Raw genomic sequence first — 15,052 nt, 5'->3', positions numbered from 1 at the left:
TCTGTCACTTTGTTATAAAGAAGCAGTCTTAATTTCCAATCCTGGTGTTCTCTGAACACATTTCATGTGTACCTTTGTAATTACCAAGTAACAGAAACCTCAGTCCATAGCTGATGTTGACCCCTTCCCACATGTCCTAGCTTTGCTTTGAAACTCTGATTTTATTTAAATTTTTCCCAAACTCCACTCTTCCTCCAACCCTTTAATTGTTTTTTTTTCCTTTGTTTGGTGAAGCACACCATGGCTCCCTGATATGTGAGCTGCCTCAATGCAATCAATCAGTAAATATAACTTCATTGGACTATGTGATTATCTCTCATGGTCTTAACCTATTAGCTAGGACAGTATGAAAACTCAAATTATAGCCCATTTTTGTTCTCTTATTCCAACACCCTGCACATAAGAAAATGTGCAGTGAACACACAGTGAGCCTGTTTGGTGAGTTTAGAATATTAAATTTTACCTTTGTTCTATCACATCTTACCTGGAAACTTCCTAAGGTTAACATTCCAACTAGATTTATTGTCAGCATTCTTATATTTCTTCTTTAGTTTTGGCCCATCAAATCCATTTTTTAATTCCTAGGAGTGGAGAGATTGCAAGTCATTTGATTTACGCCCATTTAGAATGTGAAAATTAAAAGTCACATGATAGAGTTAGTGCCATGGTGTACATTTCTTACAGCAGTTTCTACAAAGTGACCTCTGTTTCCCTTTACTCTGGAAGCTTTGTACCTTGGCTGCTTGGTCAGCAGCCTGTCTAGGTGGTAGTCCCTACCATGTAAAGTGGCCAAGATTGGAGGCAGATTATAGCACATGTAGGGAATATAGCACAATCACAGGAGATAGTAATATCAGGGGAATCATCAGATCCAGGGGCAAAGACAGAGTGGGGTTAGACCAAGACAGAATTTAGATATACTTACCCACCCACACAGTCCTTAAACATTCTTCTCTCTGGACTTTCTTTTCCATGGTCTTTGCTTTTTGCATTAAATTCATATTTGGGCACCTGCTGACATATGCCAGTCTCTGTGTCCATCACAATCACACTAGAGTTCTACCTTACACCTGTGCCCACAGATTTGGTCCCACAGTCTCCTCTCTGGCCTCAGGTCTACCACTGAACTTAAGGGACACCTCCATAAATTTCCTGTCACTCCCAACAAGACCCTCATGACTCAGTCCTCTTTATTGGTTGCCTTCTCATAGTCTAACCCATCCTTTGGCCCTGCTAGTTGGTTCTACCTTACTGATGGATGGATCCAAAGCAGGAACTGATTTTAAATAGCCTTCTTGGATAGATAAAATGAACTCTCCAAGGAGGTAAGGTCACTGATGAATAGATTAAGAAAATATGGTATTTATATACAATGCAATTTTATTGAGTCATAAAAAAGAATGAAATGTCATCATTTGCAGGTAAATGGATGGAACTGGAGAACAACATCTTAAGTGAAGTTAGCCAGGTTCAGAAAGCTAAAGGCCACATGTTTTCTCTCATATGTGGAATATAGGCCCAAAACAAATACAAGCAATATCATATATACATAGAAATATACACAGAGCATATATCCAAAAGTGGGACTGATATAGGAGACCAAGGGAAGAGGAAAAGATGGAAACAAAGATAGTGAATAATAATGAAGTACATCAATCTGTGTAGGAACAAGACACAAAGAAACAAGCTGAAAACTGTTAAACACACAAGATGGGGGAAAAGGGTGAGGAATTACAGTGGAGGGGGAGGTTACATTGAGTTAAGCATAATGCATGTACAGGTATATAGCAAGGCAAAAATTCCACTGAACAATGAACAGACACCTAAACAATGAAGGACAAGAATGAAAAACAGGCCACACTAAGTGGAGGGCACTAAAGGGAGGAAGACAGTAAAAGTAGGAAGGAAAGAAGGTGAATTTGATGTACTTTCTACACAAGAATGAGTATAGAATTTTTAAACCTATTGAAATTACCTTAAATTAGAGGACTAGGGTAGAAAGAAGAAAAGTGGAGGGGATGAACCAATGTGGGATGCAATACATATATACAGAAATGTCATAATGAAACTCCCTGTGATGGTATCTTAAACAAAAATGTCTTTTTTCAAAAACGCAGGACAGGAAGGTAAAACAGGTCCTGTCTGGGGGTTGGTACCAGTGGGAGGTGGGAGGATATAAGGAAAGGGTATAAAAGGGTGAATATGGTGGAAATATCATGTACTCATTGTGAAAATGGAAAAATGAGATCTATTGAAACTATTCTAATAGAGGGAGGGGGATAAAGGAAAATGATGGAGGGGGCAAATTTAATTAAAATAAGTTATAAGCACTTTTGCAAATGTCACAATGTACCCTCAGTGCAACAATAAAATGAAAATTTAAAAAGTAAAAAATAAAATAAGGAAAAAGCAAAGAGGCGAGGTTTCTCAGATATTTGGGGATGAAGATTTCAATATAATCGAAGTCTATACCTACTGGGGACTTCTACTTGCCTGATTATTCTATTCACCAAGCATATACTCATCACCCTCTCCCACCTACCGCTGAGCAGCCTATGAGTATTGCAGCTATGCCTTCTGTCATGTTGGCACTTACAGTGCCCAGGAAAAGCTGACAAGGAGCAAAGTAATTATATGCATTTTTAAAAGAAGAAGGCCTAGTGCATTGATAAAAACAGTACAGTGTAGTTTAGTTGGAGTTATGCAGGGGATGTCAAACAAAGCAAAGGTTGACAAATGACGGAAACTAATTACTTAAATGGCAGGCTAAAGGTTTCTTCTATGGGTAAGGAAGAGTCACTGAAGACTGCGCAGTGACACTGGATAAGAATTCTAATCTTCAGGGGGTAGAGGAAGGCTTCACCCAAGACTGAGAAATCAATGAAGATACTTTGTAATGATTGAAACTGACTTCAATTATAAGAGTATAACTGTGAGCAGATGTGATATAATGAAAGGGAAGACGTACCTACTGAAAAAGAAGGAACCAAGAACACAGTGACAATCTGCACATATTATGGTTTCATTACTTGCCTGCTTTGAAGAACCTTTGAGAATATTTTCAATGTCATCCTCTGAAGAGACTATCTTTGGTGGTTCGTAGTCTACCTGAAAAACCTTTGTTACAATTCTACTCTGCCTGCAGTCTCTGAAAAATCATTTTGAAAGAAAGAAAGAAACTGTTAAAGATTCAAAGAAATGGTAGCTAGCAATTAATATGACTCTATTTAAAAATCCCTTAACACAGCTACTAAAGTTATTGTTTTAAATTAGAGAAATCAAAACATAGTTTGTACAGTGTTTCTTTACCTTATTCTCATTTGGGTTATCTGTATTGCTGTGTAAGAAACTACCCCCCAAACATAGTCCCTTATAATACCAATCTGTGGATTAACTGGGCTTATCTGGGTAGCTTTCATTTGAGCTCTTTCACTTGGTGCCATCAGCTGTCAGGGCTGAATTTCCGATACAGTGTCTTTCTTCACAAATGCAGTGCCTCCTCTCCTCTCCTCTCCTCTTCTGTCCCCTCTCCCCCGTCTCTCTCTGTCTCTCTCTGCTGTCTGTCTGTCTCTCTCTCTCTCTCTCAAACACATATAACTCCACCAGCATTATCTGAGGATTCCAGTTGTCCATGCACTCACTGATGCTTGATATTGTCAACCCTGTTGATCACCTGTATTCTTGTACAGGTTCTCTGCTTGACATGTTTCCCTTGTATATTAGGATACAGGATTGGTTGTTGTAACACAGAATCAAAACAATAATGGCTTAAACAAGACAAAAACAATAGGGTATAAGCAGTCCAGAGATGGTACAGAGGTATTGTTATGAAAGGGACCTGATACCGAGTTTCTATCCACCATCCCTGAGACATTGCATTTGTCCTTGTAATCCAACATGGTTAACAACCACATCCACATTCTAGCCAATGGGAAGCAGTACCCAAGCCTCTTCCCTTTAAAGGCACACTCTGGAAGTTGCACACATCACTTCTACATAAATCCACTGGTACAGCTTAGTGATATGCCTCTAGCTAGCAGCAAGGGGGATTAGAAAAGATCTTCTAGGGAACTATGAATCTGGCTAAAAATTACAGGCTCCATTATCACAGAAAGGAAAAATACATATTAGAGGACAGCCAGAAGCCTCTGCCATATCATCACTGCAGCACTTTGTATATTTATGTGATATGTTTTAACTATCACCCTGACCCACTCATATTGAAAGTACACAACTGGAGCATAGCTTCTGAAGTTTCTCTGTACATGATTATGTCTAATTGGACACTCACAGCCTGTAATTCTTGTTGATCTGCCCAGACACTCACTACCTTTTATATTTCAATTATCTGCTTTCTTTAGGGTCCTTAGTCTGCCTTGCTCTTATTGATTTTCATGCTGGTCTTTGATGAATTTTTTCTACTTCACTAACATTTCTTCTGCAATTTCTTGGCAGTACATGGGCTGGAACTTAATCTCACAATTGCTAGGCTCTACCACTTGAGCCACTCTGCCAGTCCTCTTCTACAATTCTAAGATTTTAATCGTTTTTCTTTTCCTTTTTTTTAATTCTTGCATTTCTTACACATCTGTTTTTCTTTTTTATATAATTTATATTTCTTTCTTATTTATATTTTATATTTTCTTTCTTTTTGTTATATATTAACATTTCTTAAATGTTTTGAAACTTTAAGTAAATAAGTGTCCCAAAAGGCTTAGATTTCTTTATATAAATATTCTGGAATACATAAACATCAATTCCAAAACAGTTGAGAAATGTTTACTATTAAGCAATATAAAAGTTTTAAGCTGTATTTTAAAAGACAAAGAAAAATTCTCAGAAATATGCAATTCACCTAAACAACCATTATCTATTTATAAGTGACAATGTATTTTTTGGGTGGTACTGGGGTTTGAACTCAGGGCTTTGCATTTGCAAGGATAGCACTATACTGCTTCATCCATACCCCCAGTCCGTTAGTGATATTTTAAGTATAACATCCTTGGCTTTCTGTAATCAGTGGACACTTGTAGGTTCACTGGCCAAAGAGCTCACAAGTGGCTAACCTTTGGAGAAGTACTTTTTTAAGAATAACAAAACTAAATTTTCAGATTCGTAAGTCTGGATGCACATATAGATGAGCCCTTATATGAAGTACTCACTTAATTCATTCATCTCAGGATCCAGCTCTTCTGTATGTTTGCCTTTAGCCCCAAGTATGACATTCAAGATCCAAACGTCCTGCTTATTAGCACACTTCCATAATATCGCAAACATCTCCAGCCAGGTATCATTCAAATCATGGACAATCACAAGAATCCATGTGTGCCTTTCATCCCACACTAAGGTAACACTGAGTAGAAGCCTGGTTTTCACCAGCTTTTCTACTCCTTCAAGTCCATGTTATCTCTCCTATTGCAACTAGACTAGGAAAGGTCTGGGGAACCCAGCTAAGGCTGATAATCTATCTATCCCAGCCAAGAGAGCCACAGAGGGATCTTTAAAAATAACAGAGTCAATAAAGCCACACCATGTTCCCACCCATGAGCTATGTCTCCAGCATCCCTCCTTTGCCACAAATATTTTTTGAAGACCTATGGCTTGATAGGGTAGTGGACCCTATTGGTCAAATGAGAAGACTGCTCTCAAGAGACTGAAGTTAATATCTCTAAAATAATTAAAGCAAGTGAGGTAGGAGGCCAGAGTTAGGAGGGTCCCTCCTTCTGCATCATGTTCAAAGCCAAGGGTCTTACATTTTTAAGTCTCCTTTGTTTTTGTCTGTTTGTTTGTTCCTCCTAGAATATGGTAGAATGGAATGGTACTGAGATATTTGACTCCTGGAAGAAGCCACCTCTGCCTATGTACACTCAGTTTTATTTCTTCAATGTCACCAATTTGGAGATTCTTATAGGAACTCCTCAGCTACAAGTGGGGTTATATACCTAACAGGGAACTCAGAGACAAAGCAAATGTTCAATTTGGAGATAATGGGAACAATATCTGCTGTTAGTAATATGGCATATGTTTTTTAATGAAACCAATCTGTGTAAACCCTAAAATTAACCTAATGAGAACATTAAATATTCCTGTATTGATTGTCACAGAATGGGCTCAGGTCCAATTCCTCAGGGAGATCTTTGAGGGCATGCTGAAAACCTATCAACAGATGTTTGTGAGTCACATGTATGAGGAAATGCTCTGGGGCTACAAAGATGAGATCTTGTCTCATCCACATTTTCAGTCCCTAGATCTCCCCCAGTTTGGGCCTGTTCTATAAGAAAAATGTTATTGATAGAGACTGTTTTTCTAACTGGAGAAGACAATTACCTTAACTTTACAAAGATTGTGGGGTAGAATGGAAAAACATCACCAGATTAGTGTAGAACAGACAAGTGCAATGTGATTAATGGAATGTATGGGTATTCTTTTCACCCTTTAATAGCCAAAGACAATGTCCTTTATATATCTCCATCTGTCTTCTACAGGTGAGTGTACATAACCTTCAGTGGCTTTGAGAGCGTACAGGGAATGTCTACCTTTTGGTATAAGGTACTCACAGAAATATTAGCCAATAACTCTGATTTCTGTCTATCTGAAAGAAATGGCCTGGGCTCAAGACAGTTGAGTGTCAGCAACTGCAAGAATGGTAAACCCATTATCATGTTTTTCCCACACTTTTACCAACCAGACAAGGTATTTGTTTCTGCCACGGAAGGCATGCATCCAAATAAGAAAGATTGTGAGACATCTGTAGACATTAATCTTTTGGCTGCAATTATCCCAAGACCAGCCAAGAGGTGCCAAATCAACATTTATGACAGAAGTTAGATGACTTTGATCATTCTTGTTCTCATTCTCAAGATGACCTACTTTCAATCTACTAAAGTGTATTCCTTTCCTAATAAACTTTATTATCACTTTCACTATATAAAAATAAGATTACTTTATTGAAACTGGAAACACTAGAACCATGGTTTTCCTAGTGATGTATCTCAGTGAGATTGTTCTCATTGAAAAAGAGACTATGAGTCATCTAATGTCTGTGATTAACCCTACTTTGTCACCAACATACCCTACATCATCATGGTGCAGCGCATGTTCTTGGGATTGATCTTCACCTGGCTTGTATGCCAAGAACAGAGATATTAATATTGGCTGCATATTGGAATGACTTGGAAACTTGAAAAATAATGATGTATTGGTCCCACCGCAAAAGACTGTTATGTAATTGCTCTGGGTATGGGCTGGGCATAGGGAATATGAAAAGCTCCCTGTGTGATTCTAATGTGCACCTGTGGTAGATTGGTACAGTAACAGTCTTCAATGCACCAGGCCTTCCTGCCTCCATTCCTTTGTAGAATCCCCTCCCACATTGATGTTGGGTATGGCCATGTGACTTGTTTTGGTCAAGAAAACATTAGCAAATGTGACACAAGCACAGACTAGAAAAACATTGTGGCGCCTACTCTTGAAACTGAGGCACCACATGGAAAACATACTGGAATATAGGGATTAATCAATAGCCAAGCAACTAACATCTGACATTCAAGTCATGCTTTCCTGGAACATCCATTTCAAGATGAGCTCTAAAAAAAAAACAAACTGTATTCACATTAACGATACCAGGCAAGACGAGCAGAACCAACCTGCTGAATACACATTAAAATGCTGACTCACAGAATAATAAGCAAAGAATGGCTATTCTTTTAAGACACTAAGTTTCACAGTGGTTTGTTACAGCAATAGCTATCTGATTGAGCAGCCAAGGTTGAGAAGCACTGGCTATATGATAATTTCAGTTATTGTTTATTATTTATTCCTTTATTTATTACCATAAAAGTGATGCTCACTGTTAAATTTTTGAAGCCGTTAAAATTTTCAAGAAGAAAAAAGCAAACATACACAACTACTTCACCAAAGGCAATGACTGCTAAAGTTTGGAATGTTTTCTTCTAGTCTTTTCTCCGTGCATTTTTAAACATAGTTAAAATAACATAGTATACACTTGTATACTAACTTTTTCACTTGTTGTATCATAAATATTTTCCTATGTCATCCAAAACTTCATGATCATAATTTTCCCTGTTTTGATATGGTAATGGACCTTTAACTGTTAATAGTCTCATTCAAAGTCATTTGTTCCCTTATAAAAAACTAATTACTTTAAGTACCTAGAAATTGATATAATTTCCAAAAATAACTATTTTATACAAGCCTAAACAAACACTACTTTTTTTGAATTTTTCAAAAATTTTGGTATAAACACCTTCCCTGAGCTGAATACATCTGACATACTAACAGTATTCTTCAGAATAGAGACTTAGTGGGTACAGAGCAAGTTGGTAGGAGGCATAATGAATGATCTTGTTTTTTTAGACTGTCTGGAAAGCTTTATTACCACCTCCAAAAAAGGAGTCATTAACTTACTTCTTTCTCTGGCTACTAGCTGCCGCCTCTACAGGGGCCTTATAGCATTAGGCCGACCAGAGTACTAGAGTACTTAGTTTCTTAATTCCTTTTTTTTTCTTTTGGCAGTATTGGGGATTAAACTCGAGGCAGCTTCTTAATTCTTAATGATAGTTGATAGTTTAGCCACTTGATAAAAGTGGTTGGCAAGTGAGAAAAGAATTTTCTACTCTATAAATAATCTTATATTTAATAAGTAAAAAATGACATATTTGAAGGGCTTGTTTTGTTTCATTTTATTATTTTTCTTAAATGTCCAAATGCCAAAGCAATAATCTTTGGTGGATAAGTTGTAATTCCTCTCAAAAAGCCATGTAATAATTCAGCCAGCAGTGAGAGCCTGGGGAGTCTTTTTAAAATACCTGGGGTGCCAGGTATTTGGTATGACTTAAATGGGTTCCCAGATTATGGCCAAAGCAATATGACAAAATGATTCTATCATTTGCTAAAAATTTGAGATTTTCTTACCTACAACATATGGTGAAGGTTCCCAAATTAAGTGGTATTTCTATATTTGAAAGTGGGAAAAAGTCAGAGTAGCAAAGGGAAAAAAAATATAGTGGCAAATGTCTACCATGCTGAAATGACAGTAGCTTTGAAGGTCAATTAAGTCAAAACCAAATGAAATACACAATGGTGGTGGTGGTTGTAGGCCCAAAAGTAGGAAATAAAAGAACCATCCACTAAACACAGTGGTTTCCTGAAAGTCAGATGAAGATCTTTAGAGGTTCCCAGCCCTAGAAAGGCTCTTTCTTCTTAGAACCCCAAAGTTCTAAGGGAATTTGAAATAAAAACAATATTAGTATACATAACACTTTTTGAGCTGTATACCTATGATTTGTTCACTTTATAGTATGCCTCAATAAAAGACAGATAAAACACAAAACTTACATATATGCTGAAATTAAAATAACTTCTTCTGGGCTGGCAGCATAGCTCCTTTGATAGAGCATTCACCTAGCAAATGCCAAGCCCTGAGTTCAAACCCCAGTACCAAAGGAAAAAAATAACTTTTTCATAAGTGCCTTTCTAATGTAGCACTGATTCTCATAGGAAGAAATAAATATAATTACAACAATGTTATTATATTATAAATCAGTTTGATCACCATGTTCTTAACTTACTTAGTGACTGCAATAGCTTTAACTTGTATTTTTCCAACAGGGAGAGTAATAGGTTTTGTATACTTAAATGTATTATTTTCACCATAACCAATTCTTTTTAGAAACTCAGGTTTGCTTCCATCCAGGGTGTAATATATGTTGACATCTGGAGTGTCTGAAAAAATCCAAAGCAAGATAACTGTAATTAATTAGTAAGTCCCTAATCAATGCCCAGTCATTTAAGAAGAGAATAAGGGAGAGTTTTTAATATATATACATGTATATATATATATATATATATATATAATGTGTACATATATATATGTATATGTATATATAATGTGTATATATATATGTATATGTATATATATATATATATGATTTAAAGGAAATGAGTAACTAACAATCTAACAGTAATTATAATAACAATAATAATTCGCTAGCACAGATCTATACAACTCTATGAGACAGATCCTATTTTACACCCATTTTATAGATGAGGTACAGAGTCCCAAGAAAATAACAAACTTGTTAAAAAAAAAAGTGGAGTTGTAATTTGACTTCTGCTAGGTTAGATCCATAGCCCCTGCTCTTTAACTACTCTACCCTATTGTGTCTCCAATAGGTCATTGATACAAATAGAACAGGGATCAATTTTAAGACAACATCATTCATATCAAAAGAAGAAGCTACTTTTTCTTAAAATTTGGGCTCAGGAAATGACTCCTATACTTCTTAGGAAAAAATTAAACATAAATTGATATGATTCAAAATTCAAATGGTTAAAAATGGCTATATGATGAAAATTCCTCCTCTCAACCCTCACACCAGCTGCCCACAGGCAACCAATGGGATCTTGAGTATCCTTCAAAAATATTTTATAGCTATGCAAGCATACAGGCACATAATCTTATTTCCCACTTCTTTTTTGCACCAAGAGTGGAATAAAACACCTTATTCCACGTATTTCTTTGCTTCACTTAACAAAGTGAATATTGTCTTATTTTTAGCACATAAAGAGCTTCCTCATTCTTTATTATGGCTGTATCACACTTTTTGGGGGGTTACTCACATTTGAACTCAGAGCTTCATGCTTGTTAGGTAAGTGCTCTATCACTTGAACAATGCCTCCAGCCCTGTATCACACTCTTATATAGATGAATAATAATTTAACTACTTCTCTACAGATGGATATTTAGGCTGCTTACATTTTCCTTTTCTTTTTTCTTTTTCTTTTGAAATCAGTAATTTTGTAAAAAAAACAAATGTAGAACTAGTATCGCCGAGTCAAAAGATAGGGAGGGTTGGTAACAGTGGGAAGGGGGAGGTGGCGGGGAAAGGGGATAGGAGGATGAATACATGCAAAAAATGTGTACACATATATGTAAATGCAAAAATGATACTTGTTGAAACTGTTCCAGGAATCGGGGGAGGGGGAGATAAAGAAGAGCTGTGGGGTGGGTAAATTCAAGTATGATACATTTAATACATTGTAAGAACTTTTGTAAATGCCACAATGTACCCTCACTGAGCAGAACAATAAAGGAAAACAAAGATAAGTGCATTTGTAATTTTGATTAGTGTTTCCAAACTGCCTACCATTGAAAATTAAGTAATTTACTCTACCATACACATGTCAAGGCATGAAAGTACCTGTACAGCACAATCTCCCATATATAATATGGTATCAATTTTTCCTTTTTAGTTTTGCTAATTTTCAAGGTAAAAAAATTGTACTTGTAGCTTTACTCTGGATTTTTTTTTTTTTTTGGTGATGTTGGGCGATCAAACCCAGGGCCTTGTGCAGGGCAGTCACATTCTCTACCACTGAACTATATCCTTAGCCCCTTTTCTTGCTTTTGAGTAAGATTCACTTACTCATTAAACAAAAATGCTTCCTAGGTGCCTATCATTTATCAGACACTGTTCTAAGCACCAGGGACACAGACACGACCAATTTCCCTGCTCTCATGGAGCTTATATTTGAGGGACATATAAACAGTAAAGAAACAATACAGTTTGTCAGATAGTGATTCAGTGCTACACAGTAAATTAAGCAAGAGATAAGTTCTGCCCAGTGAGCAGGTGAAGGAATGAGTAAAGCATATTTTAATTTGGATAAAAGACATTTATATTTCCTTTCCTAAAATGTGTTTTGGTATCTATTCTTTTATTGACTATTTTTCTTTTTAGTATTGAACTGTGGGATCTCTTTATGTATTTGACATTTACACATTACAGAGTTTTGATTCATATCACCATTTGTCAAAAATCATTCAACTTTTCCTAAGAGTTATAGCACATATATTAAATTTCTAATTTTGCTTTATGATTTTTTAAATCAGATATTAGCTTTTCTTTTTCTTTTATTTTTTGGCGGGACTGTGGTTTGAACTCAGGGCTTTGCACTTGCAAAGCAGGCACTCTACAGCTTGAGCCATGCCTCCAGTCCATTTCGCTCTGGTTATGTTTTTGAGATGGGTTCTCATGAACTATTTGCTGGGGCTGGCCTCAAACCACTATCCTCCTGATCTGAGCTAAGATTGTAGGCAGAAGCCACCGGCACCTGGCTTCATATTAGCTTTTAAGATAAAGGAAGACATAGTACAATGTAGCATATTATTATTTGGAATTCTTGGTCTAGGGAGCACAGGGATCATACTAAAATGCAGATGAATAGTTTGTAAATATTTCAGTTATAAAACTGGAAACTCAGTGTTTTCATACAAATATTTGTTTGTATGTTATAAGCTTTCCTAAGTTAATTATGTACAAATATATACACAAACAAGTATATTTAAGAGTTTGAAGAACCTTGTATGCACATATGAATAATAAAATTTAAAAAAAAAGAATACTGAAAAAAAAAGAGTTTGAAGAATAAATATTATATCCATTGCTTTATTTGTGTAATGAAAGTTAAGACTTTTTTTACTATATGTCAGGCCCTGTGCATCTCATATATACCAACTCATCTTATCCTCACTGTGGCACTAACTGTTAGAAATGATTATCCTATCTTACCATGGCAACACTGAAACTCAAAAAGACTAATGCGCCCAAGGTCACTAGAAGTTATCAAACAGTGATTCATTAGAAAGCCTGTATTAGAAGGTCAAATTTATTATCCCAGCAAAATAATGAGCATCTTGGGAAAGTCTGGGGAAGCAAGGGTACATCTTACCTTGGCTAAGGTGTGTCAAGATAGTATTGCAACTATGTACCAATACAAGTAAAAGTTCAGTCAATGCTAACCATTTTTATCTATCTATCTATCTATCTATCTATCTATCTATATATATATATAAAACATTTTTGTAGAAATTTTACAAAGTTCCTGAAGTTTGGATTATAGAAACTATGCAAAGAGATAAATCAACAACATCATGAACACAAAAAGTATGACAATGTAATTTTTAACAATTTCAGATACACGTGATTCCTACCGGATTTCATTTCCAAAAGAGTATTGTTATCAATTTCATTGTTAGCTTTTCCAGGCTCAGGCACTCGTAGTGGTATGATCTGAGGGGCACACACTGAACCAGCAGTCATATTCTCTCCTTATAGCAAAATAAATTAGATAAAAATAAATTCCATCATACATCTATAGCTGAACACAAAACTCAAGAGCAGTACCTCATTTAAATGCAGCAAAACTAATAAAACCTAAAGAGAGCATCTTTAATTTAAATAATTATTACATTATTAAATAATTATTACATTTCAGTTTTATTTTTGCTGTTGCGGTCTTATGGGAGGGGGATTACCTAAACACCTTACTTATAAGAGAAGATCATGAATGAATGAAATGGGGAAACATTGTTACTATGAATGGTCAAATTCAATGAATAAGGCAAAGCAGAGACCACCATGAATGCCCAGACTTCAGTTCCCTACAATCAGTATCACCCTTTCCTGTCTCCAGCTACTGTACTATCTTTGGCAAGTCATCACACAAGAAAAGTCATCACTTCTGGGAATAGCATCATACATGGGTAACAAAATAAGTCATCTGTAGTAAGAAATGTTAATTTAAAACCAACTCCTTTGGGAAAGCTCCATTCCCTACCTTTGTCACCACAGTGGTTTTGGTATTTGAAAGCTGCAAAGACACTTTGGAAGGACTATAAACATCACCTCTCAGTGGAAAGGAAGTTGGCAAGGATATAAACAGTGCCCAACAAACAAGCCTCCCATTCTTCTACTATATTTATAAATAATTAACAATCAGTAGGGAGACCTTACAGTCTCTTTTGGGGTGGGTGTCATAAATTTGAATACATAGAAGATTTCAGGGGAACAAAATAAAAAACTCTGCCCTTAGTACAGAAACCATTTCCAACTATATATTGCCTTTTCAAAGGTCAGTGGTTATGGATACATAATTACTCTATTATAATCTACATATTAATTCAACTTTTATAGTATTTTTGCATCCTCATTTTATTATTTATGATTTTCTGTGTACTTATATAAACTTATTTATCAATTTGTGGTTACACATTAAAGCTGTTTCTGGAGTCTTTTCAGTTTTGGTTGTTGCAATTCTAACACTGCTCAAAACATCTCTGAGGTTTGGGTTTTGTCAGACTATAATCTCTAAAGTGGGATGGCTAAATTTAGTAGGTGAGCTCAATGCCTTTTTGGGTAGTTCTAGGTCGAGGGCCAAGAACATGAACTGCAGGTCCTGATAGAGCAGCAATTGATCTTACGGAACTGAGGCTGGACGTGGGAGGACTTGCACAAACAGTACTTTCCATTCTAACAAAGGGTAGTTAAAATAAAAATGCTCGGAAAATTGGTTCTAAATAAACATAGTTGGAGGGGGGCTAATTCTTGCGTGGGGACTCGTAGCTGTCCTTAGGGGAGGTTGGGGTGGCCAGTGGGCCTCACGCAGAGGGGTTAGAGAAAGAGGACAATCTGCTAGGTGCAAATTGCAGCGTACGGTCAATGACATCTCACTACCACCTCCCAGCTCCCTCCTCCTGGACCACTTCGTTGCTGCATCCCCCGCCCCCCTGTCCTCCCCAGTCCCCCGTCCCCCTATCCCCAGCCCTGTCTGGTTCTCGAGCCCACGGGCCAGTTAAGAGAGGCCTGCATCCTTTCGGATGCGGTGAGGGAGGCCCTCTCCTCCAGCCTGGGGGACCGAGATCAGGAACCACTCCCACACACACCAGCCCAAGGTGAGGCACCTGCGCAGCCCCCAAATGGGTCACCAGCCTTTCACCGCCTTTGGCCTCCGCCTTCCCGGCCGACAAGGTTACCACAGACGCTGCGAGCCGTGCCCTGCCCACTGGGAACTGAGCAGATGATTGGCGGGAAAATCGGCTTCTTAGCAACTAGCCCCTCCCCTTGCGCTCGACGAAAAGACTAGACCAGACAGGATTTTTTTTCCAAAGACTTCACCGTAGGCATCTGAGAATATGCCTACACGGAAGTTGGAAAATACTAGAAAGGTAGCGCCCCTATTCAGCACGAGG

General features: G+C 37.1%; 1 protein-coding gene and 1 pseudogene across 2 annotated transcripts in view; one reads left to right on the top strand and one right to left on the bottom strand.

Annotated features, from left to right (window-relative positions):
- Positions 1 to 14,958, bottom strand: part of Dzank1 (double zinc ribbon and ankyrin repeat domains 1) — a 106,739-nt gene extending 91,781 nt beyond the window's left edge. The window contains exons 1-5 of one of the 2 annotated variants that reach the window (XM_074074254.1): positions 14,765 to 14,958; positions 13,016 to 13,132; positions 9,591 to 9,744; positions 3,034 to 3,148; positions 485 to 581 (exon numbers count right to left, since the gene is read on the bottom strand). In XM_074074254.1, coding sequence (XP_073930355.1) covers positions 485 to 581; positions 3,034 to 3,148; positions 9,591 to 9,744; positions 13,016 to 13,124 — 475 coding nt within the window. In that variant the 5' untranslated portion in view covers positions 13,125 to 13,132; positions 14,765 to 14,958. Of the gene's footprint in view, positions 1 to 484; positions 582 to 3,033; positions 3,149 to 5,162; positions 5,792 to 9,590; positions 9,745 to 13,015; positions 13,133 to 14,764 lie in introns of those variants that run through there. The other variant, XM_074074255.1, reaches the window with a different exon arrangement.
- Positions 5,787 to 6,828, top strand: LOC109678656 (lysosome membrane protein 2 pseudogene; annotated as a pseudogene).
- Positions 14,959 to 15,052: the final 94 nt, after the last annotated feature.

This window comes from Castor canadensis, chromosome 5 (genome assembly GCF_047511655.1).
Source record: "Castor canadensis chromosome 5, mCasCan1.hap1v2, whole genome shotgun sequence".
Classification (NCBI taxonomy): Eukaryota; Metazoa; Chordata; class Mammalia; order Rodentia; family Castoridae; genus Castor; species Castor canadensis.
This window is presented reverse-complemented; position numbering and strand designations above follow the sequence as displayed.